The following is a 26,610-nucleotide window of genomic DNA, read 5'->3' on the forward strand; positions in this document are numbered from 1 at the left end:
TAGAGATCTTTTTCATTGCCTTGTAGCAGTCACAGCCAAGAAAGCAGAGAGGTATTTGCCTCGTATATGTCACTACATGGCCCCCCACAAAATAGTTTTAAAAGCGAGCTTGACATGTATGCTTAAGCCTGGATTGCTTTTTCTCCCTGTCAGCAAAACTAGGAGGAGTCAGAAGGATTTAATACCTCATTTAAATCTGTACAGTGAATGAGCATAGCACAGAAAAGTGTTCCAGTGACCGCTAGTCAACTGAGAAAATATTTATTAACATCAGCATGCAATACTAATGCTTTTATCTACAGATTCATCTTTTGCAAAGAAGATCAGATTCATTATCCAATTTTTAGAGATAAAGAAACTGAGGTAATTAACTTTGCTTAAGGTTGCAATGTAGAGTAAAATTTGGAAGAAAACCAAACAAAAATCCCAAGCAACATGGCTGCTTTGCTGATGATTATTTATGTGCTAGGAAGGTCTGTCTGTAATTTTACTTCCTGCCTTTGTTTCTGCGGATTTGTGAATCAGCAAGTCAGAGATCAAACTAGTTTTCTGAGAAATAAGCCCCTGCATGTTCTTTACGTGCCTGTCAGCAGCAGATGCATATCATGTTTTCAAACGTAGCATGGAACCGTGCAGTAATCTGAGTTTTTTAATGCAGCTTTAATTCAATTTGGATATAATATCTGTAATCACATTTCCTTTACTTCCTCCCATGGAGTTCATGTCGGTGGTATCAGGTGGAAAAGCTAGAGGAGCTAATCAGTCTCCTCCATCTGTAATGACTACCTCTGCAGTGTTCCTTTTTTTCCCCTAAATGTTAGTATCGTTGTGCACGTGAAGAAAATCATTTTCAGTCACAAAATGTTGCTGCCGTTCAGCTCTGACGACACCATTCCCTTCATTTTGTACACTTCTTTCCATTGCCAGAAGGACTTGACAGCATCTCCCTGTTTTTCAGTGCAGCTTCAGGTTGCACTAAGCAGCAGCAGCATATTGCAGCCCTGAGCCGCTCCATCATGCCTGCTCCTGTGGTTCAACAGGCTGTTAGCCCACACCACGCACCAGAAAAATGCCTTTGATCGTAGCTGCCAGTCCTTGCCCTCAAGCACACCTAATGTTTAGTTTTCCTGGAAACCGAACACAGGTATTTTAACTGAACCTGGCCGGTCCTCTTGGAAGGGTTTTTAGCCTGCTCCAGCATTCCCTGAAGGAAAGGTGCTCATCAAAGGTCTCCAGTTCTTCCCTAGGGTGCAATGAGTCACTACTAGATTTCTCCTAATGCTGACACCCCTGGTCTGCCTGCTCCGGGTCAAGAGTTCCCAAATAAGATCCACGTCACAGGAACAGTACTAGCCTAACTGGAAGGAATTCTAATCTCTGGACAACTGTCAGTGGCTCTAAAAGCAACCTTCCCCTTCAACAAGGAGTTAATGTCCTTGTTTGGAACGAAACAAACGGCAAAGGCCCGCTTCTCGTGTAGCAAAGTGCTGCCTGAGGCGTGGGTCAGAGCTGCTTCCACCCACGATGGCTTGCGCTCATGATGGTTGCTCCTGGAGGGCGCCGAGTCCTTCCTGGGATCGGAGCAAATTCAGCCTCTTGCAAATGAAGCTGCCACAGGACGAGGCCCCGACTACGCAGGGGAAGAAAGTAGAAACATGCATTTGGTTGGAAGCATCATGTGTTAACACTTCCTCACATTTAAGCATGTCACAAATGTCATAAAGCCATAAGCTCTATTTGAAATTCCCGTTTTGATCTGGATGCCAGCAGCAAAACCAGGACTGAGTTCATTCCTTTGTTTCTACATCGCAGTCTGCATTTGTAGTCGTCGGGGTAGGCGCTGCCTTGCGCCAAGGGATATAGCAGGGACACGCTCTGCACTCCTGAGCCATGCTTGGTCCTAATTTGTTTTCCTCTTGTGCTCCCTGCTTTTCTGAGCTGGATTTTTGAATAGCAGGATACAATTTTTCTGGCCTCCTTTAGGCATCTAGAATGCAGATCCATAAGTCTAGCTTTGTGCTCCATATTGCCTGTGGAGTTAATAGCAAGAAATAGCCCCTTTAGAGGACAAATAACAAAATACACATTCAGCAACTGTTTGGATTAGAGGGCTCATGTTCTGCACCTGCTCATCCCTTTCCATGGCTTGTGGAAGTACGTAGGAATCATTTAAGTTCTGAGGGTGGAAAAGAGGAGCACGAACAAAAGCAAAATCAGACAGACTCTTCCCCCACCCTGCCTTTGGCCAAGCAGTGCTGCCTACATATCCCTATTTTGTAGGAACCATGTGGAAAAATTCATTGTTAAGCTGGGGGGGGGGGGGGGAAGACAAAAAGCAGCAGCGTAGCTCAGCTCTTCTTTACAGCATCTGCCACTCTGAATTTATGGTTGTTCAAGGCCTCGACTGTCCAAGGGACGCTTTCAGAAAAGCTTCCAATGTCTGACGCTATCTCTGATCTACAAGTGGTGATCACCTTTACAGATACTAATATTAATAAAGCCAATGTCTTCTCCCATTTTCTGATTCTCAGGTCCCTAAAAATTCCCCAGCGTCAGAGATTTCTCAATTTGCTCCACAGACAGTTGGTTTGCTGTTCCTCATCTCTTTCGTGGGCCCCTTGGAAGTCGTCCCCAGCCGTCCCGGGATCCACGAGCACAGCCTGGGGTTCTCTGATCAGTGCTTGCCACGTTCAGCACTGTCACATTGAGTCCCACGCAGCCCACGTGAAGTTGGCACAGTAGCTGCAGCCAGTGCTGCTCACATCACTAGAGCTAAGACACTGTGAGCACGTCAGTGTTTATCCTCCTTTGGCGTAAACAGGTCTGATGAGTGTGAGTCTATCATAAAAGATTTTTGCCCACTGGGTAAATGTCTTTCTTCTAATTGTCTGCTAATTGGCAAACAGCTAATCCCACTTATTATCAAAATTCTTTCTCCAGAGAAAACTCAGCCAAGAGTTTCATAAATCCTTTTCCCTCATCTCTTTTAATTTTAAAAATTGTTCCAAGTATCATTTGGTAGCTATCACCTAAGGAGATGTTCTGTTTGAGTTAATCAGCTCCTGCAAGGTTATCTGTGATCTATTTGAAAGTGCCTTAGCCAGCATCTTGCCTTCTGTCTTAATTAGTAATTACTGGCCTAAAATTGTCACTTACCATAGGCATTTGTACTGACCTCTCAAAGTAAGATCACCCATGAAATTAAAAGTGGAAGAAGCCTATTGGGTCACTGTCCTCCAAAGTGCATTTATTATTCATGGTGTGTGGCAGGGAACCCAAGTGTAGGGTATGATTGAGAACGCTGCAGTTAACTCGTCTTTGAAATGTAAATACAATTAATGAGTAGACCTGACTTCCCCCAGGATCTGTCCTTGTCTGCTTTGTCATTCTGACTTCTTTCTTTCTTCTCTTTGATGGGGCTCCTGATTTCCTTTCCTTCCTTCTCACTCAAGACTGAAAACAACATTTTGCAGGAGGATTCCAAGTGCTAAAAAGCACAGAAAAAATTACATGAATTCCTCAAAAAGTGTGCTTTACTAGCTTGCCTTTCAGATCTCATTGTGACCAGGACTGTGCTAAGTGTCGCCTTCATAATTTGGCACAACAAATCATTTCACATGAACATACTATTGCAAGTTTAAAAAAGAACACCAGCTTGCTTGCAGTGAAAGCCCACATTGGCAGCATTTAGCTATAGTGAAACTGTGCCATTTGCTGGCTGTCACAGACTTCCGACTAAAAGCATCACATTTAATACAGCAAAGTAAATTGTCCTAGGCAAAAACAAGAAAAAAATGTTGTGGAAACACTGGATCAGCCAAGAGAGGGAGCAGGACAGTAGGTCTCCATCTCTCAGTCTCCAATTGCACCATACCCAAACTCTGCTCTTTATAACTGTATACAGAGGCTTGAAAAGAGGTTAAAAAAACCCATGAAAGGTATTTTAACAGTAAGCCAGGCCAGAGTTGCTATAGAGTCTTTACGGGAATGTGAACAGAAAAGGCACCTTCCACAGAAACAGTCTGGCTAGTAAAAATGCAAGCTTCCTACTGATAAATCCCAGCAGCTTTTTTCCACCAGCGCTTTCCCTTCACCCCCATATTCAGGTATCTCTACAGAGCTTTGTAAATTAAAATTTAAAATGTCTTCTACTGCACCCTGCTGATCTACTACACGTTGGAGCACACATTGTCCTCTTCCAAGCACAGGAACACTCATTTCATGTGCAGAAATTTGAGCAGATGTGGCAGAAGGCCAACACAGCTGAGCGGGGATCTCCTGAGTGAGCTCAAATGCGTAAAGGAAGGTTCCAGCTAGAAATTTTTAGAAATTAGAAAATTAGGAAAAGATTTTCCCTGTGAGGGCAGTGAAACGGGCTGCGCAGAGGGGTGGTGGATCCTCTGACCTTGGAGATACTGAAACCTCAGCCATTGAGGGCTGAGCAACCCGGTGTGGTTGGACCTGCTGGGAGCAGAGGGTTGGACAAGACAACCTCCAGAGGTCCCTTCCAACCTAAAGCACCTTTAGGAGGCAGAAAGACCTTGTCTTTCACAGGAAAGGTTACCGAAGAACTGTTATCCTGGGCAAGGCTTGCTGGCCACAGCCAAAGAGACTGGAGAACAGGTACGTGCTGGAGCCTGGGGGCAAAAAGGGGCAACTCTGGTGCCAGACTGGCAGAAAAGGAGGTGTAAGGAAGTTGGAGAGTGGGAAGATTTAAGACTGGTTGGGGGATTACAGCTATTGAATTTGGGGTGTCCTCATGGAAGAAGGAGCTCTAGGACACTAGGGAATAGAAGACAGCAGCTCTGGGTTGGGAAGCATTGAGTGTGCTGGGCAGGAGGACCTGGGCATTGGTGGCTGTAAAGCAGGGTGGTTTGATGGACACAGCAGCCTGAAGCTTCGAGGAGGAGGAGAAGTACTGGGGCTATGTGAAGATCCCATGTTTTAAGGCAGGGAAACATGTAGAAACTGCCTTTTCTTTTCCTGTTCTTGGGCATACGGTAGCCATAGACATATCCTAGGACTCCTCCCTCCTCAGCACCTTTTCGTGCACCAAACCAGGCTCTTTTGCTTGCTGTCCTTCTGGCCCGTGAACCTTGGCTGCAGTGGACCACATCAACGAAAGAGGTGGAGTTTGCCCCCTCCTGAGCCCTGCCAACCTCATGGGCTGACGGGGAAGGCAGGTAAGTGAGCTGGATTTGATTTACAAATATTAAGCATTAACTAGTTCACTGACCATCATTTTCAGAAATTTGCTCTTTTACTGCTATTTTAAGAGGTTCCGGTGTTCCTGTTTCCCTCGAATGCAGCTGTGCAGACCACTGATTCAGCAAATCTTGTGGGGGTTTCAAATGAATGGCTGGGTGGAACAGGCAGGGACACCATCAAACAGATCAGCCACTGATACACAATAGAAATTATTTCCGTCATGGATGAGACAAAATTTTAACAGCTATTTTTAACCTCTAACTTCCCTCCTAAATGCACTGCTAGGTAACAGTAAAATGCATTAATAACTAATATTAAAATAAACCTATTAATTAGAAACAAAATGCATCACCCTAGTTTAAATTTCTTTAGATGGAGCAAGTGCAGAATCCAGGTCTCCCACTTCTGGCTGAGTGCTCCAGCTTTGCACTACGGAGCTCTACTCCACCCTTCAGAAAAGCACGAGCCTTGCTTACCTCCTGCAAGGCACATCTGTAGATCCCTGCCTAGGTAGATGGGTCCCAAGCAGAGAGGCATCTCCTTTCAAGTGTCTAAAGCCACCCCCTGCCTTGTCTTCACGTTTCTGGTAGCTGACCTCCTCTGCCTGTCTCCAGCCACTCTCAAACTGACTCTTGCTGTTTCCACCCACCTTCATTCTTGGAAATTAATTTCAGGTATTTCAGCCTTCTTTGCAAACCAGGTGAGAAGGGGACCTGAAGAGGAGGAGAAATGTCAAGGGCAGCACAGACAGGGTTTGAAGGGACCCTGGGCGGAAGACAGCATGCACAAGGTAGAGCTAGGAACCTGCACTCCAGCAGTTATCATGGCATGAAACTACTTCGGGAATAACGCTGAGAGGTCTGTAGAAAAATAGTAAGAGTGATTGACTAAATTCTGTGAGATGGTCCCTGAGAAAGAGCTAAAAGTAACTGCAGGGCTTCCATGGGACTAAGAAGTTGTAGTTTTGATCAAGAGCTAAACATCACTTAAAGCACTAGCAGGGACACATTTCTGATAAAGTACCTCATTGTATCAGCGGCAGAGGTTTCCCCTGACGCAGCAAAAGACATTCCTCCAAGCTGCAGGTACTCCTGTCTTGCCAAGCCACCCACACGCATTGCTACTGGACCAGGACTGATTTTGATAGAGGACTGTGGTGTGGCAGCAAGGATGCTCCCACCACTGCATTACTGCAGGGAAGCAGAGGACAGCAGAGAACAGCTGTTGCCCAGCATTTTAGATGACATCTCATAGCATCTTGGTCCTAGACAGGCTCCATGGTGAAAGACCAACACCTACTCCATGTCTTAGGACAGGCCTGAAGATCAGCTCCAAGAAGGTGTCCGGACAGAGGTGGTGATGGGTGCCCCAGCACTTCTGCTAGGAGAAACGCAGGTGGACCAGTGGTGTCAGTGAAGTTACATGCTTCAGGCTCCTTCTCCTTGTATTATCTTATGTCTCACTCCTATTTAAGAGATGCCAAACCCATCCCCACTGAAATACCACCTAACACTCAACTGATTGGGACAACATTTACTAGCTCGGGGTTGCTGAAACAAACAATTTATATACAATTTCTTCCAGAAGTTCAGCACACACACTGTACACAACTGTAGAACAAAAACTGTTACGGGAATGTTCGACTGCTAATAGGCTCATTTTTCAGACAAGCAAAGCATCCACTGCTTTTAAAAAAAAAATACTGGGTTAGGCCCCAGTTGTCCTAGTTAATTTGGACAGAAAATAATTTCAGTTTTGATGACAGAGAAAATTCTGGGTCAATTCCTCAACGTATTGAATTCATGGCAAACTCTTTTCATCTTGGTCATTTTGTGATGTGCAGCTAATTCCTGACATGCAACTTGCACGACATACTATTGATTAGCCTGCAGGGCACATTCAACAATAGAGGTTAATTTTTTTGCATGCTTATGTATTTACATTCCTTCCCTCCCTATGAAAAATAAAGATCAAGAGAAGCATGTCGGCCTTCAAGAACAAGAAGCACATTTCACTGTCATGTTAAGACAACTTTTGTTTAGCAGACTACAACTCGGGGGTTTGGTTTGGGTCATTGATTGAAATCCAGTGCAACAAATTCTTACAGCACTAATTGTTAGCACAGGCATAAAATGTTAAGTAAGAAGGATTAAAGGCTGCTCAGGCATACCAGAGCTCTTTCCAACAAGACAAATTACAGCTATTATTTTATATCAATGAACTGTAATAATCTTGAATTCCCTGCACTGGAAGGAAAATTTGTGATAATGAACTCTTCTCTTATCTACCTTACCTTCTAGCCTGCGATAATCAGGGTACCTCTTTGGTAGAGAAGGGGACATTCCTCATGTCAGCTTTGCTCAGATGAAATTTATTTAAGAAAATACATTTTAAAAATCAGTCTTCCGATCAGACAATATGTTTGTTATGATTAATGCTCAAGTAGAGTTGTTTACCATGGATGTCTAAAAATAATGTGATTTTAAAAATAACGTTTCCCACAGGAGTTAACACTTGGACTTCAGAAATGGGGAATAAAGTCTGAATGCACCACTCGCCCTTTGCACAGCTGATCTTTGCAGAGCAGAGAAAGTTTTAACTAAAGTAGTTGCTGCCTTTAGTTTCTTGATCATTTTTTTAAAGTTGGTTTCACCTCTGGCTTTCTGTGCTAGCATGAAGCTGACTCCTCTGCAACCTCTTAGACTTGTTCAGTACTTAAGTCCCACCTGGGTGGGAGTAGCTTGGAGTTTTCATTTGGAACTAGCAGGAGGTGACGCTGGATGAAAGCAAGGGTAATCCTCTCAGCATGCAATTCAGAAGCAATTCTAAGCAGGTCTCAAAAGATGAAGTCAGCTGAAGAAATGGATCATCTAGAGGTTGGTCCTGTGCTATTCAGTGTTTGAAAGTCTATCTCCACTGCCTCTCCCACTTCATCTGTGAAGCAGGAGTGCAGCGGCTCAGCGTAGGTCCAGCACAGCGCTGCCGCCGGGCTGTGTGCATGCAGGCTGCAGAGGCAGCCGTGCACACCCCAGGAGACTCTTGCTTATCGGGCTAAGGTTCTGCTCTTCTGGTAAAAGGGTTACATGGTAGCCACAGGAGGGGAAAAAATGGCAGAAAATTCCCTTTTGTTTCTGAGAGCCACCTGCTCGTACGTTCCTATCAACCCCATTTGTCAGTGCACAGCACGAGGGATGGGGGTTACTGGTCCCCGCTTCCTCTAGCGCAGCCCAGGAACTCAATTCTGTGCCACGTTGCCTCTAAGCAGTGCTCCGGCTACCCAAAAGGAAAGGGAAGCAGCATCCAAGGTGGCTAGCAGCTTCTTAAGATGTTCCCAAGAAAGCACAACACTTACTGATCATTATCATAGACATCTTGACAGAATCTGTCAAGTTGGAAGGGACCCATAAGGGTCATCGAGTCCAACTCCCTGCTCCTCGCAGGACAACCTAAAACTAAACCATATGACTAAGAGCATCATCCAGATCCTCCTTGAACTCCGACAGGCTTGGTGCCGTGACTGCTTCCCTGGGGAGCCCATTACGGATACTAAGGCAAAATTGCCTTAAAAATTACTGTAGGAATGAAAAATGTGCGCAGAGGCTTATGAGATACTGTGCCCATGTGTTTAAATTTGTGTGTTCTAGACTGTGGAAAACAAAGAGGCAGGAGCAGGATCAGCAGAGGGAAATGCTGGCTTTCGGGAACAGTGATAGCCATTTCCTCCGTCAGCGATCTTTGATCATTATCCCATTTCTCCATCCTTGAGTATTCTTGATTCATCCCAGGTAGAAAATGATAAAAATGAAACTTCAAGAAGAGATAGCAAGAACACGTATGGTTGGGGTTTCAGTCTCCTAGACAAAGCTGCTGAGATCTTTTGAAACAAACAGCAAGCTGCTCCTCTGCCTCCTACGATCCAGCCCCTGCCTCTCCACCTTCTGCATCAATACTGCCCCTGTGCATTTCAGCTGTTATTTCACAAATCCCTACACACACTCCTCTTCCCCCATTAGTTTTGGGGGGTGGATGGTTTGGGGGGGGCAGGAGGGGAAGTGTTTCATCATCGTTTGAACTCATGCTTCTGCTTCATCACACGCTATACTTCTACTAGGCAAATGGTAAAGTTTGTTCAGCTTTTGAAAAGACTAGGCTCCTGAAAGAGCAGGCAATTTGTACATGCAGTAATTATGCCCCCCTCTACCATTCTTGCACTCTTCTTTGTAATGGATTTAAGTACTCCTTTCCACGATCACCGACTAATTTAATGGTTTTCTAGGATCTCTGACAGTCAAGACACTCACACCCCGACAAGCTACCAGTGCTGTGGATTTGGGTGACAAGAGCAGATGGAAGGAAAAAAAAAAAAAAAAAAATCTGTCTTCTGGACTTCAGTTTTAAGGAGACCAGTTGAGCGTGAAGCAGGCCAGCAGCACCTTTCTGAGAACGAAACTGAAGGCAAGCTGTGCATTAACACCACACATGGCATGGTCAAGTTCCTGAGAACAGCAGTGACACTGCCTCTGTAAGGATTAATGCTGCCTTTTGTAGATTTAAAAGGGGATGACAGTGTTAGTAATAACTAGTGAGATTCTTTCTTTATCAATTACTAGAGGAAGGGCCCTAGCTTCCAATAAACTGCCATTATGCATAACTAGCTCGGACTCAAAATCCCCAAATACTAAACGCTTCCCTGCTAAAAAAAAAAAAAGGGAGGGGGGAACCAGTATTTAATTCACTTTATCTTTAAATACTATCTAGTAATAGCCTAAATTAGCAGAGTGAAGTAGCAAAGGGCATGAATTCATTGTTAGGGTACCAGAGTACATAGGAATAACATGTGAAAGACTGGCAGCATAAAGTGGCATAGGTGGTGTTAGTTGGGGTTTTTATTATTTTGTGGGGTAGGTTTTTTGTTGTTGTTGTTGTTGGGGGGCAGGGCTTGGGGTTTTTGGGTTTTTTTTGTTGTTTGTTTGGTTGTTTTTTTGTTTTGTTTTTTTTTTTGAACTTCAGTGGCTCCCTTTAGTCTTACAATGGGGGGGTATACCTCACCTTTCGGAAAGACACTCTAAATCAAAGCAAATGAATGCATATACCCGGGTAGTCACAGACAGTGTAAAACACTAATTCAGCATTTCATTTGTTGTTCAGATTTTTACAATTTATTTTGCCATTTTAAAAATGTCACATAACGTTTTAAGAGGTGAAAGGGTATTTCTAAAAGTTGAAACCTTACCCTTGGTTAAACCACAGTCAAAGGAGTAATCTTTACCTGAACAGCAGTATGTATGTTGAAAGTGTCAGCCAGCAAGTGACCTTGCTTTATTTAGGTATATTCCTTCTAAACAAAATGTTCCATGTTGTCAAACTGATTTAACAAGCGACACAAGTATTGCTCATCCACAATTTCAGTGCAAATGCTTACAAACAAGAGTCAGAAAACATTCCATGTCAGCACGCCACAGAAAACAGTGTGGCTAAAATAAAAGAAGCCAGACAGTGAGATATATAAATCAGTAGGCAGAACATAGATGCTCAAACAGGAACTTACCACAACATGGAAAAAACATCTTTTGCTTACAGCCTTGCCCATGAACAATCAAAAGGCAAGCATGCAGCATCCATGTTCTCTCTTCTTAATGTCAGCTTACAAATACTGCAAAGTGACTATGATCTTATACGTCTTCCAAGGCAACTTGTTGTCTTTCTGAAAGGCTAATGTATTTTGTATGGATCTAAAGATGAATTGTTTGACAGTTACAAATCCATCTTGTTTCTAAAACTGAACAAACATTGTTCTTTAGTTCACTGTCTTTTATACTAATAGCAAAATAAAATATTTGACTTTGAACTAGACCCAGATGCAATCAAGCACGGACAAGTAGACAACATTTGCAACATTATTGGCATCATGACACAACATTCTGTGTATGACTTTGGGCATCAGAGTTAGAACATCATGTCATCTAGTCCATCCTCCATAAACTTCTTGTAAATTGCCATAAACTTTGCCACAAATGCTTCCAGATGATAAATGGCTTTGCTACCCAGTTGCAGGCGGTGTTCATAGAAGGCCGCCATCTGTGCAACTTCTCCTTTCAGTTGTCCATCACAGTTATTTAGAAGTTCTGTCAGGAGGCCCTAAAAAAGGAAAAAAAACAAACCAGGATGGTATGTGAAAAATTATATATTTTTTTGTTAAGAGGATAACCTCATTTCTCTGAAAATAGCCATGCTATGACCAATAGTTCACTCATGAATCCAACAGAAGAGACATTCAAGAATCATTATACCACCTATTTGACAGAACTAGATTCACAGAACCATGTCTTTTCAGAACCTTCTTTCAGGATAAATCCCTCATGTCAAAATAGATGCTACCTATTGTGCTCTTCGATGGAAAAATCATGTATTTGAACTACTTATACTTTAATAAAGAAAATATATTAACCTCATGTCCAAATACTATAACCTCTACTGCATGCAGACACATGGCCCTGGAGAGAATTTTTGCCAATATAGCAAGTGTAGTAAAATCACTTACTTCCTATCTCAACAGCATCAAGCACAAAGAGAAACAACATTAATAAATAACAAGGAAAGGGCTTATTTAAAATTTAAGTATATCTGTTTATATTTATGTACATATGTATGTGTAGACACACACAAGATACTTTACAACAATACTTCAGTCATTACAAAAAAACAGAAATGCATTATTTTAGATGTGAGACAGCAATAAAATCATTGCAAACCCATCTCTATTAAAACTGTCAGGATTAAGTGGAAGGTATCATCTCTAGACCATTTCAAGTTTATGAAGAGGGAGTGGGTAGAGAACATCCATCTTTGGCCCAGTGACAACAGGGCAATGCAGAATCCACTAACCTACTATAAGAAAGGAAGGTTAAAGAAACATCTAACTACCACAATTGTCAGAAAGCAGAAATCAGTTAATGTGAAAAGAAATTTGTGATCTTGTAATTGTGTCTGATGGCAAAGTCCACCTAGGGTGAGTTGCAAGCTTTAGCTTTAATCTTTGTTCTGCTCTAGGTGTCTTCAGCATGCTTTCATCCTGCCTAAAATAAAAACATGCACATCCCATTTGCTTTTTTTCCTCCCAAGATGACCTCTGTCTTTGAAGAGACCTGCTGGCCTAGCATCCTTCAGCAAACCTCTCCACTAGGACATCTCAAATATTGAGCTTACAATAACAAAACTTTTACAAAAGAAAACAAACCGTATCAAAATTAGCCTGTGAGATATGTCTATGCTTCAATACAGAAACTGGCCTGAGAAGTCTTCAGGGGGACAAAGCAGGTCCTTTGTATTTACTCAGCTATGATGCTGCTGTTCTGTGATCACTGAACAAGTTTTAGTAAACCATTCAACAGAGGGGTGAACAAGGAAGCTTGCAACAAAATTAACTACAGAATCACAGAACCACAGAATCGTATAGGTTGGAAGAGACCTTTAAGATCATCAAGACCAACCATAAACCTAACACTACCAAGACCACCACTACACCATGTCCCTAAGCACCTCATCCAAACATCCTTTAAATACCTCCAGGGATGGCGACTCAACCACTTCCCTGGGCAGCCTGTCCCAATGCTTGACAACCCTTTCAGCGAAGAAAAATTTCCTGATATCCAGTCTAAACCTCCCCTGGCGCAACTTGAGGCCATTTCCTCTTGTCCTGTCACTTGTTACCTGGGAGAAGAGACCGACCCCCACCTCTCTACAACCTCCTTTCAGGTAGTTGTAGAGAGCGATAAGGTCTCCCCTCAGCCTCCTTTTCTCCAGGCTAAACAACCCCAGTTCCCTCAGCCGCTCCTCATCAGACTTCTGCTCCAGACCCTTCACCAGCTTCATTGCCCTTCTCTGGACACACTCCAGCACCTCAATATCCCTCTTGTAGTGGGGGGCCCAAAACTGAACACAGGATTTGAGGTGCAGCCTCACCAGTGCTGAGTACAGGGGCACGATCACTTCCCGAGTCCTGCTGGCCACGCTATTTCCGATACAAGCCAGGATGCCATTGGCTTTCTTGGCCACCTGGGCACACTGCTGGCTCATATTCAGGTGGCTGTCAACCAACACCCCCAGGTCCTTTTCTGCCTGGCAGCTTTCCAGCCACTCTTCCCCAAGCCTGTAACATTGCATGGGGTTGCTGTGGCCCAAGTGCAGGACCTGGCACTTGGCCTTCTTAAGCCTCATACAATTAACCTCGGCCCATCGATCCAGCCTGTCCAGGTCCCTCTGCAGAGCCTTCCTACCCTCAAGCAGATCAACACTCCCACACAACTTGGTGTTGTCTGCAAACTTACTGAGGGTGCACTCGATCCTCTCGTCCAGATCATTGATAAAGACATTAAACAGAACTGGCCCCAACACAGAGCCCTGGGGAACACCACTTGTGACCGGCCGCCAACTGGAATAAACTCCATTCACCACCACTCTTTGGGCCCGGCCCTCCAGCCAGTTCTTTACCCAGCAAAGAGTACACCCATCCAAGCCATGAGCAACCAGTTTCTCCAGGAGAATGCTGTGGGAAACAGTGTCAAAGGCTTTACTGAAGTCTAGGTAGACAACATCCACAGCCTTTCCCTCATCTACTAGGCGGGTCACCTTGTCATAGAAGGAGATCAGGTTGGTCAAGCAGGACCTGCCTTTCCTGAACCCATGCTGGCTGGGCTTGATCCCTTGGTTATTCTCTACATGCCATGTTATAGCACTCAGGATGATCTGCTCCATTAGCTTCCCCAGCACCGAGGTCAGGCCTGTAGTTCCCCGTGTCCTCCTTCCGGCCCTTCTTGAAGATGGGTGTCACATTAGCTAATCTCCAGTCAGCTGGGACCTCGCCAGTTAGCCAGGACTGCTGGTAAATGATGGAAAGGGGCTTGTTGAGCACTTCTGCCAGCTCCTTCAGTACTCTCGGGTGGATCTCATCAGGCCCCATAGACTTGTGAGTGTCTAAGTGGTGCAGCAGGTCACTAACCATTTCCCCCTGGATTATGGGGGCTCCATTCTGGTCCCCGTCCCTATCTTCCAACTCCAGGAGCTGGGTACCCAGAGAACAGTCGGCCCTGCTATTAAAGACTGAGGCAAGGAAGGCATTAAGTACCTCAGCCTTTTCCTCATCCTTGGTCACTGTGTTCCCTCCCCCATCTACTAGGGGCTGGAGATTCTCCTTAGCTCTCCTTTTGCTGCTAATGTATTTGAAGAAGTGTTTTTTGTTGTCTTTTACAGCAGCAGCCAGACTGAGCTCTAGCTCAGTTTTGGCCTTTCTAATTTTCTCCCTGCACAGCCTTGCTACACTTTTGTAGTCCTCCTGAGTTGCCTGCCCCTTCTTCCAGAGGTCATAGACTCTCCTCTTTTTCCTGAGTTCGAGCCAGAGCTCTCTAGTCAGCCAGGCCGGTCTTTTTCCCCACCAGCTCGTCTTTCGGCACCTGGGGATGGCCTGCTCTTGTGCCTTTAGGACTTCCTCCTTAAAGAATGTCCCGCCTTCCTGCACTCCTTTGCCCATAAGGGCTGCCTCCCAGAGGACTCTCTCGACCAGTCTCCTAAACAGGCCAAAGTCTTCCCTAGTCTCCCCTGCAAACTAGACATTTACATTTTCCAAATTAGAGAACAGAATCTTCCTGCCCCCAAAATCTACACAACTCAAAACCATCACGCCTAAATATATTTAGGCATGAACCTAACTAAACAGTCTAGTATTAATCAACTGAGGATCATGAGAAGTGAATGCTATGCATCAGTGTTTGCAAGAACGAGGTCTTTAATTACTACTTCAGAGCGATAACCTGTACTATTTTGGTTACTCCAGTGGAGGGAAACACAAGAGAAAAGTATCTTTTGGTCACTCATGTCTATTTGGAAAGGACACAGCTTTTCATCAATATTTGGAAAATTTGTGACATTTTGGTGTGGTTTTGGTTTTTTTTTAAACTCAAACTGAGACTGTCATAGCATTAATATTTATAACACATTAAGAGTTAGATAGCTGAATTACCTTCATTATAATCTCAGGAGGAATGCAGTGTGTCAGGAGTTCATAAAGCCGTCCACGGACCTCTAAAAGCCTGTTGGAAAGACACCACAAAATATCAGAAGTATGTCCCCAAAGTATACTAATGTGTTTTCATTATTTGTGAAATACGCTGCAAGAAAAAAAAGTCAACTCAAGCAAAGGTGGGGTTTTTTTTTTTTCTGTTTTTGGTTTTGTGTGTTATTTTACACCCAAAAGCATTGCACAAATCAGTCAGTTTCAATTCAAATACTACATGTCACCTTTTATTCAAAACAGTAAAATAAGTTACATACACTCTAGTTACAATGGTCTCAGTTAATCTAGAAGCTACAAGGCCATTAGAATTTGTCTCAGGCTTGTCTCCCTTTAACTCCTCTTCATATCTAAACTATTAATCATGCTTAAGATTAGTGAGAAGACACCACAAAATTTATTAGAGCCACAAGATTCGTTTATGCTGTTTTTCCATCTTCATTATTTACAAGACGGGGGTAAGATGATTAGGTGGCAGAAAGTGACACAGTTATCAATTCTCAACTTTTGATATCAGGACATCAGAGGCTACAAGCATTTAAATTAAATACAAGAATTTAAGTGACATCTCATGTAATATATGGAATAGACTGAAAGGATCAGGCTGCGTATATGACACCAAGATGGATAAAGGGGGCATCTCCTAATATGCTTAAAAAAAGCGTTGATTTCTCATTTCCAGTTCTTTTACAAAGGTGCATTATGCTAAAGATGGTGAAACAAAAGCCTTAAAACAAGCAAACAAACAACACAAACAACACCCTCCCCCCCCCCCCCAATAAAGACAGACAGCACAACATGCAACTAAGCTTATGCTCACTTTTGATTACAAAGCTTCAACAGAGAAAACCAACAATTGTTTCAGTTCCTGATGCTTATTCAGCCTCCTCTGGTAATTGAAAGCTCACCTCCTCTGGCTGCAAAGTACCAGCTCCAGTAGAAACGCTAGAAAATTACATGTAACCAAAGTAAAGATGCCACAATTAAAAGTGTGGCATTTTTTTAGGTTCGAGAGTACACCAAAAACATAATTTATAGCTGCAAGCAAGTGTATTCACCTACCTTTGTGGTGTCTGTTGACTGACAATAGCATTTGCAGTTTCTCTCAGATAAACTTCCCAGTCCATCTCAGGAATGTCTTGATCAGCAGTAAAAGGATACCTACATAATAATAATAATTCTAAAAAATAAAAATCAAAGCAAACTCACCTATTCTAACAAGGCCTCAGAAGTAAGTTCATTTATGTGTCTGAGTATAATTTACATTAATTTTTAGCAGTGACTTACTGTTGTACTCTGCAGGACTCACACATAAGTAGTGCTTTCCGAAGATTCCTGCCAGATTTCTCTGCAAGCCTTTGAGCCAGTTCCTGAGGAAGAGTCAGGCCTTCTTTCTTACACACACTGGACAAGACATGGCAGATCTACACAGGAAACAGATAGCAGGGAGTACAACACTTCGCAAACAGTTTAGCACCTACAGATTCTCCCGTTTGAAACATTTCTGCACCAGAGACACACCAGTCTTTCCTAAGACATGCTCGACAAGTCACCCACCACAAAGAAAAACTAGGTCACTTTGTGGAAGTAAAATATTTCATAAGTCCATAGCAAGAACTTGTCTAGTAAGAAGTTTTAAATAACTTATTTTTGCTTCTGTTTCAACATACATCTTCAATGCTGGGAGCAGGCACTCGTACAGCCAGGCATCTGCTTTGAATAGGCCCTATAATTTTTGACATGGAGTTGCAGCACAGGATCAACCTGCAGGTCGCCATGTACTTCTCCATTGTTCTTCGCAAAGCATGCTGAGCATCTTTAGTGAGTTTGTCGACTTCTGTTAACAGCACCACTGAAAAAGGATTAAAAATAGTGGGGGTTTTTATTAACATCAAATCTTTCCAAGAAAAGGAGTCCTTTGACATACAAGCGATAATACCAAAATAAATGATACAAGCGGAAAAAGGCAGCATGGTTCCACAGGCAGGAAAATAAAGATTAAGACAACCTGCATGTCTTTTTGACTATATAATCTTCTGCTCCTTCACACCCTATATTCATGTCCTGGAATGTCAATTTCTTCAGAGCAGGACCTGCAACACTTCAGTGCTAAGAAATAATCCAGGCAGGTGTAGAAACTTTCACTTTGATAATTAGTTCAGTAACTTTTTAAAGGAATTTTTAAGTAAGAAATGCAAAAGAATTTATGGCATAAGGACATATCAAAAAGCAAAAATTTCTTGAAGACTCCCCTCAATACATTTTATATTTAAAAGCCAATGTCTTAGCTTAACAAAGTAGTAGTAGAAAGCTGCCTTGTTATTGTTGCTGCAGTGCCTTTCCATGGTCTTTTTTTTCTTTCTTTAAAAGACAAACATATTTCAAAAATGCTTCAGAACAACCAGGAGACACCTAATATGAAGCAGCTAACCTGACCAGCTACCTTCTGCAGGTTCCTCCATAGGCAACTCATAGACTGCTCATTTCAGTACCCTGAATGGTCCAGTAAGAACAGCCTGGAGGAACAAGTCAGCCCAATACTCTTCTCCCATTCGTCTTCTGGTTATATATGCAGCCTAAGGAGATCAGCCAGCTTATCAGATACTTTGAGATGCATGGTATGACTGCAGCTGTAAGGATATATACACCAATAACTGGTAGAGCCAATCAGTGTCTAGCAGCTCAGGTGAAATATAGTATTTCCTGAGAACAGTGAGGAAAACGAGACAAAGTACTAAATCCATGACCATTCTCAACTAATTTCTACTCTACTCTAACTGTCAAGATTTCTTCTCTCCTTCAACCTCTTGTTATATAATTCTGATTTTGCTTTCAATTTAGTCATGGGGAGGAAAAATAAGCAAATTGTAGCAACATGTGTCTTGGAAAACTTAATGAAAGCCTTCTTCATTTTCATACCCAGTGTCCTTCCGTACACTATGGATAAAATGCTTTTAGGTTTGCCATTAGGTTATCCTGCCCCTCAACTCAATATTAAGCCTCAATAGGTCATAATTCAACTACTACTGTAGATCATTAAACCAAGTTACAGTGCATTTCAATGGCAGACTTAAGAAAAAGGCAGCAGGAATCCCAGCTCCCTCTGCCCAGCCACAGCCTTCAACTACACCCTGTCCTCCTAAGAAACCAACACAAGGGAACCTCATACTGAATATTTAACCATTCAAGATATTTCCACAGTGGAAGAAAAATGGGAGGTTGTTTAATTTGGGAAAGGTTCATGTGTGCCCTCATGCAATATACAGGTACAAACAAAACAGTCAACTGAAATCTCTGATGAACAAGTTTAAAAAGTACTTTGACTGGTTTTAACTGTTTTTACTCACCTTTAAAATCTCGTTGAGTACTTGTCTCAAGCTGTTGGGATTGTGCTACTGTCTTCAAGAGTTCCTGAATTACTACACGGTCATTGTTTCCTGCATCACTGTACCAGGAGTTTGAATAAAACTTGTTTTAAAACAACTTCATACTGCATATAAAATACATCCTCCTAAGCAGCCCCTTGGTCAACTGACCAAACAAGAATGCCAAAAGAATTCAGAAGCTGTTGAGGTTAGAATTAAGCTCACCACACATACTTTGTTGAAAGTTACCTTTGCAATAATAAAAACAACCCAAAGCTTACACAGGCACAGCTGGATTAGTAGTACTGTACTGGGAAGTAGTGAAAGTGTTGTCAAATGTTTTATTAATGCTTTAAAACAGAACTTATTTTTCTGGTACGAGAAATCTAAACTTTTGTTACTTGTGATTTGGGCAAAGACATGTAATGTGAACATTTTTACCCATTATGGGAAGAAAAATTAAGTCTAACCACATAATAGGATGCCTGACTGAAAGGACTGATGTAAATGCATACATTTTTTTCCTCTGAAAATTACATGTCATGCTATGAACAACCTTTATGCTTAATGTAAACTTGAATGGCAGACACAGTGAAGTTAAAGAGTTGCTAGTCAAAGACTGATACTCAGGTACTATTACAGCACAGATGGTTAATTTTTTTCCTCTTAGAAGGCAGGAAAAACATGGGGAAATACTAGATTTCATTCCCGCCTCTTCTCCTTACTATCCCCTAGAGTAGCACTGCACAGCTTTCTCAATCCCCGGGTTAGTAGTTCAGCTAGCTTGACTAAAATTTGACAACCACTGGGGACTGACTTGCAAGCTAGATTACTGAAAAAGCAAAGAAAAAGAAGGGAAAAAACCCACACTCTTTAGCATCCCCAGACTATTGCCTTTGCAGAGGCAGCAGTAGCTCTGCAATATTTTTCACTGGCAAGCAAATGAAAAAGGCATTTGTCTATCCTGTTCTAGTCACCACTCAAACAGACCTTCCCTATTCTTGCCAAGGAGAAGGCAGCAGAATGTACAGAAGCATATTAGCTCAACAGTTCACAGTCTGCTGAATAGGCTACGCTGACTTTGACTGCAGAGATCTGTCCTTCAGCAAGGAGCAGGCCTGTGATTACAGCGCAAAAAAAACCAAAAAGCAAAGCAAAACAAGCCAGTTCTACTTATGAGCTAGGCCAGTTTTTGGAAATGGAAAGTGATGAAAATAGTTTCCGAACATTTAAAGATAAATTATTCTCTGCAGTAACAGAGAACCCAGAGTTATAATTTCATGGTGAAAGATTATCCTTGAAATTACATGCCCACACCAAACATTCCAGGAAAATAATGAACAAAGGCAGTTACTACACAAACATTTAATTTTTGTTGTTCCTTATTCTTTCATTACCCACTTACTCAGGAGAACCCATTTTAAAGCACCTACCCAAGCTAGTCAAGTGACCAGCAGACAACACTTTGGAATTCAGACAATATCCTCCTTTTGGAGGAGAAAGAACAGCTCTATCTAATAAAGTTCCATAATAAATTCATTGTCTGCAGAGTCCTTCCCAGAAGTTAATTTCCTTTCCCTGTTAGCCATTTATCATGTTACTCAAAGATGCACAACTTGATTTCACAGTATTATAATTCAATCAAACTTCACAGACTATAGCACAGTGCACGCAGGTTCACTGTCTGGTCAGACATAAACATGACAATTGCTTGATCAATTAAAGCCTATGAATCAATATATTAATTCTTAATCAAAACTCAGCACTACTATTATATACAATAACCATACAGCAGTTCTACACTTACAGGATTTTTATATTTATAAAGTAAAATACTTTGGTTGACCAAATTATTTTATATGTTTCAAGCTAAAAGTACTCTATGGAGAATAACAGAAGTATTAGTAGTATTAGGTTATCAGAGCAGAAGATTGAATGGTCAGACATTTTATATCACTAAAATGACATATTCAACAGTTAATTACCAATAAAAGTCTCAGCTTTAATTATTTGGGTCTGTATTAGAATACCAACAGATATTCACTAATCAATACACAGAGATTAGCTGCAGAACAAGCTTGTAAAGGAGACATGGTACATGAGAATAGCTTCTAAAATGCAAAGCAACATGAGAAAAGGTTTAGCAATAAGCACAAAGCTAAAAGTTACTTCAGGATACACATTGTCTTATAATTGCAACCCAGACAGCAAAGCCAGCATAACCAAACCCTCCCAGTGCACAATGACATTTACTCTCATGTGATTTAAAGCAACATTAAGGGGTTTCAGGTAAATACAAGCATTTACTTTGGGTCAGTGAACTATCACCAGCAATTTCACAACTGTCAAAGAAGACATACAGTACACTATTATAGCTTCTGTCATTTAAATCGACATCTGACCTCGCTCACGACAGGATTCCCAGTATTTTCTGGTGATGTTCTTTCCCGTGCTCTAAACTCTTTATTTTAAGAGTTACTGGGTAAACCTCACTTACTTTCAAATCACTTTATTTTTGTATTTGTGAGAGAACTAACAATATGGGGGTGTTGGTTCCAATAAGTGTTCTCAATTTCAACTTAAATGGTTAGATCTATGAATCCAGAATCATTTCTGTTACCCAGTCCTCAACATCAGCATGCTTATGTAGCTAATTAAGCACAACATTACTGTCTTTACTATACAGCAATCCAAGTTTTTGTTCATTTAGAGCTGTTCAATTAAAAATCCTCTCCCTGCTCCCATATGCAGCCCAAACCCATAAACCATTATCTAATTTGCTCAGGCTATAAATTGGGCAATCAGGCCCTTATATACCAAGTTTGAAACCACTCGCAATATGACCAGCAGCTTATATTTGAAGTGGGACATTTTTACCATACACTTACCTTGGGTTAACTTCAAGGTGATAATTACTTGCAATGGTGCTAATTTCAATTTTCTTTTTAGAAGGTGCCTATGTAGAAAGTAAGCATATTAAATTTCGGAAAAAGCATTCTAAAAATCTGATGCAAAAATTTATCTTACAGATTACAACTGGCTAGGTCGCAGGCAAACCAAAAGCCTCAGAGATCAAAGAGCTGCTGAGACACTAGACATGCATCTCCTACCCCCCAACCCCACCTCCAAAGGAGGAGTACTGACATATCATCCAGCCTGTAAAATAATAACAGTAATGATTATTATAGCAACACATAGTACATATTACTGCATGCTCCAGTTACTGAGTTTTGTAACAAGAAATCTTATTATTGGAATCAGCCATTCAAAATAAGTGATACTTTGTCCCTCCAAAGAAAAGTTTTGGAGGGAAAACCTCTGGACAAGCCTGAAGAGGCTGTTTACTTCTCTTGGCAAAGGATTTCAAGTCTACACTTTGTTTAAAGAAAACACTACTATTCATATCACCACTAAATTTGGGTCTGAACAGTTAAATATATCCTATATTTCTGTCACCCAGTCTAAGTATTATACTTGTTCTACTATTAAGAATTAAAAAGCAAGCGTTAAATAACCTACTTATCAATAAAGCTTGATAAACCCTTGCTGGTTAAGCCTTCCATAACAAGGATTTTGAATGGATAATATAACCTTTGAATAATAAACAATTAAATGCCTAAGACCAAGGCAGAGAGAATTTAAATTGATTTTTTTTTTTTTGGCTAATGCTGAAGTTGTCACTATGGGAATGAGAAAACAAGTTAAAACTTGCATATATGCAAAAAGCAGTGCTAATAATTTAAAAAATAAGGGTTATTTTTACAGACAAATGAAATTCTATACATTTAATTGAGAGCTAGTCTATTTCAACACATGCTATTGTCCAAACCGACCTGTAAAACAAAAAAAACAACAAAAAACCCCACCAGCAGCCATAGAAAACAACAAAAAACCTCACATCCTCCCACCCATAGAGACCTGAGGAACAAGAACATGGCAAAAGTATGTTCATGTAACCAAACTAGTCTGATTAATTACATAAAAGAGCTTGAAGATACTGAGTGCAAAAAGTTATTTTTAAAAATCAAATAAAGGCCTCACAACAGAAATATGTCAGTATATAAATATCCACATTACTTCGCAGCAGATGGAAGATTTATTTTTTTACCGTTATACTCTGATGCTCAATCCTCAGTTTTTCTACTCCTGCACCATATAATTCCCTTAACAAACACATTATTCTTGTCTTTTTTCCAGCTCCTGATGGTCCATACACCAACAGATGAGGGAAGTCACCACACTGAACCTGAACACAAAGCAAGACTATTAGTTAGCTACAACAATATTTTCCTTATAAGAGAGTATTCATCCTTCCATTCTCACCCAAGTTTACATGGAATGACTTTTCCAGGTCAGTCACAACATAGTACCTAGAATTAGAACTGCTGAATTCCTTTCCCACAGAAATATTTCCTATAGAATATGATATTTTTCTGAAGACCATATGTAACTCATTTAAATCCAAACACCTCACTGCTCAAAAAAACCCAACAAAGCCAAAACAAACCAAAACCCAACAAAAAAAATCACCCCAGCATTCACATGCTTTCCAGGGCTTCTAGAGTGACAGCTGCAATAAACACACAATAAAAAGGATTAAAACAAAGTTTAAAGCAAATATACATATGTAGAATTGTGTATATATATGCATATACATAAAATTACTTTGTTGTTTCATTTGCAAGCCTTGAATCTGGGCAAGTAATAGATGGCCTGTATTTAAATGAAGTTAGGAGTTTGTTTCTTGCAAAGCTAAAAAGCATGACCTGGAGAACATCTGACCAAACCCCAGAGTCAGAATTTACATTAGTTAGATACAATAGTCATAGAGAAACACTGAGAGTGAATCAATCCAGCGGTCTAGTGAAGAGAAGTCAGCACTTCTGGCAGGGGAAGCAGTCCTTTAACATCCAAGCAATTACACAGGCCTGACTTTTATTCCCAGCTGCTCACCTTAAAAACTTCAGCTAACTTTAAGTAAACAAGGTAAGCCCTATTCTCAGAGATACTGATCATTCTCAGCCCAAACCAGCAGGAAGCACAGATGCACACCACTGCTGAAAGAGTCAAGCCACCTATTTCCTCGCAGCCTTTTCCTTAGCGTAAAGGCCATGCTCCCGAGCGGAGCACGATGCCAGCTGACCACCTTCCCACCGGCGGCGCCCGGCAGGGAAGATCCTCCGAAGGCTGGGGCCTGCACCGAGGGAAAGCTCCCTGCCCCCTCCCTGCAGACCCGCAGACGCAACTTATGGGCCGCGGAATCCCGACTCCTAGAGGATCCCCGCCGCGGGGAGGAGAGGGGCCCGGTGGCGGGCTCGCCTCAGGCGGCCCCCGCCGCCACAGCTGGAGGCCGCAGCGGTACCGGGCAGAGCCCGCCAGGGAGGCCGCCGAGTGCCGCACGGCGGGCCCGGGCGGCCCCTCACCAGGTTGCGGAGCTGGGCCGCCTGCTCGCGGTGGTAGTCCAGCCTGCCGAGGGAGCCGGGCCGGTACTTGTCCACCCACAGGCTCATGGCGGTTGAAAAGCGCGCGCCGCCCGCCGCAGCCCCGGCGCGCGCGCAGCCCCGGCCCGCAGCAGCGGGAGGAGCGGCCCGTACGGCGGCCGCCGAGGGACAATCTTCATTGGGGCCGCCGAGGGAGCGGAAGCGCGCTGCTGCCCCGCCCCCACGGCTCGCCGAGTGAGCCGGACCCGGCCGTGGCGGGGGGGGGGGGGGGGGAGGGGTGTCCGCCGCCGCCCGCTCGGTCCCCGCCAGCTTTGGGGTTTCTTTTCCCCTCCCCAATGACAGTTTTTCCCTCCGTGCCCCGGCAGGCTTTGCGCGTGAAGCTGCAAAGCTCGTGCTCGCGCTGCCGGCGGCAGCAACCGCCACCGCACGTAGCCTCACGGCCTGACGCCCGCCAAAGCCGGTCCTGGCGCTGGGGACGCAGCCAGCAGGGCGGGGAAGGCCCGGCACGGCAGTGCCAGCACCAGCGCCGCGCACCGCCGCTGCCCGCTTACGGCAGGGGATCTCTTGCCGTCTGTGGCGAACTCATTGCTTTTGCTCATCTTAACTCGGGATTTTTTTTCACAAATCGTACGCGGATACTTCATGGGAGCGGGGGTGGCGGCGGGGGCACACCGGCGACGGCGGGCGAGCGGTGCGGGCTGGCCTCCCGCGGCAGAGCCGGCAGCAGGCGGGGGAGGGGGAAGCTGAGGTGAGCGCCCGTAGGGCCGGCCCGGCGCTCCGGCCGCCGGAGGGCGAGCTGGCGGGGAGGGAAGCGGCAAGGGGCTGACAGAAAAGAGGCCTGCAGGGTCGCGGGGCCTGCCCGCCCTGCCTCTGACCAGGCTCATCGGCGTGCCTTCGGCCTCTTGACCTCTACAGATGGCCAGCAAGAAGAGGCCGGTTTTCTGGGTCAGGGGAACATATGGTCGGTCCTTAGGTTCTTTGTCTTGCTGTCATCCCCCTCTCGCAGCCTCGTCGTGAATCGATGGGCTGCCCGTAATCTATGTATCGCGTTGTGAATTTGCAAGCTCCATCTATGTATGCGGCTTTATATATATACAGAATATGTATATACAGAATAGGTATATAATACAGAAATTCTCATTTTGATTCTTTGTGTAATAGCCCTAATAAATGAAGCATCATGCACAAATGATATTATTTGAAAGCAGAAGAATTTCTTAAAGTAATAAAACATGAGTATACACATGAATAGGCTAAACTGTGTCAGCCTAATTTTTTTACTTGCATGATTTCTGTGAAAAAAAATACAATTATAGGAAAAGTTCATCTGACTTGGTATTTTATCAACTCTGTGTTCACATTTTTTTCACATATTTAGAAAGCTGTAATGCAGGTAATAGCTTCATTAACCTACACACTCAAGTTACTTGTAAAGATCACGTAAACCTAGTGGGGGCAAAGAGAGAGCACATCAGTTAGTACCATGTTAGCTGTTTATCCAAAATAGTTATGTTACTCTCATAGATGCTCATGAATCAGTTTTATTTGCAGATTGCCATGAATTCACCTTGTACTGCTTTGTCAGCACTGCCCTTGTACATGACTGAGTCTGTGAAAGCTGCAGCAGCAATATCCTGCCCAGTGCTTACCCTTTGAGTCCCTTTGTTCTATTCAGCACCACAGAGTGACCTGTTCCTCTGCCATTTTCTGAATTTACATGTTGTGTGTCTACAGTTACTCATGTGTGGCTGTTCTCTCCACTTAGCACCTGCTGTTCTTCAGAGTAATCTCTGAATTTGACCATTAAGTCCTTTGGTATTCTCTTTGGTTAGCTATATTTATCCCTAGCCTTCTTAAACTTTTTGAGATCCTTTGCTCATTTGCCTGGCTTTTTAATAATTTCTGAGTGATGTGCTACTCTTTTTGAGTCTATCAATGTCATGCTTAGCTTAATTGCAACTTCTGTGATAACTCCCTATAACCTACTCAGTTTTTCCAGCCCCCAGAGATACTGTTTTTACTAACGCATGCCCGCTTCCAGCAAGTGCTCCGACAGATGCTCCAGGTTTTCGAAAGTACCAGTGAAAACAAATCCTTTTTGGATGAGGTCAGACTTAAGCAGGTAGGACTCAGTCCCATAGACTTTTAGATACTTTCAGCTCCCAAAGAGATCAAGGAAGAGTGAAGACATGTAGCATCTCTGAAAGGGCCCTAAGCTCTTTGTGTTATTAAGTCATTAAACTTCCATAGGATTTCTTGTTATCCTGAGGAGAAAATGTTGGGAATTGTGCCCTACCTGAGCAATGCATTTAAGCATGGGCTTAAGCTTAAGCTTTCCGTTAAATTATTCCTTGCCGTAGAAAGTAATTAAGCAGATTAACAGAATTAGTTTGTTCAGTAAAAATCTTATCATTTTAAAACCTGGGCCTGCATGAAGCATTGCAGTTGTGGTACTTTATATCTGATTAAAATGCTCTAGAACGTTTTGATTTTCTTCTTCATTAATTTTTTAACCTCACTATAAATCTAA

General features: G+C 42.8%; 1 protein-coding gene across 1 annotated transcript; it reads right to left on the bottom strand.

The window, feature by feature from the left end:
- Positions 1-10,336: 10,336 nt before the first annotated feature.
- On the bottom strand, positions 10,337-24,253 carry RFC3 (replication factor C subunit 3). The gene is made up of 9 exons (XM_075490773.1): positions 24,063-24,253; positions 22,748-22,885; positions 21,528-21,595; positions 18,622-18,719; positions 16,945-17,126; positions 16,562-16,698; positions 16,337-16,435; positions 15,224-15,293; positions 10,337-11,346 (listed from the first exon to the last, which is right to left on the bottom strand). The coding sequence occupies exons 1-9, from the start codon at positions 24,147-24,149 to the stop codon at positions 11,155-11,157; spliced, it is 1,071 nt and encodes a 356-aa protein (XP_075346888.1). The 5' UTR covers positions 24,150-24,253; the 3' UTR covers positions 10,337-11,154.
- Positions 24,254-26,610: the final 2,357 nt, after the last annotated feature.

The sequence above is a fragment of the Mycteria americana genome, chromosome 1 (assembly GCF_035582795.1).
Source record: "Mycteria americana isolate JAX WOST 10 ecotype Jacksonville Zoo and Gardens chromosome 1, USCA_MyAme_1.0, whole genome shotgun sequence".
NCBI lineage: Eukaryota > Metazoa > Chordata > Aves > Ciconiiformes > Ciconiidae > Mycteria > Mycteria americana.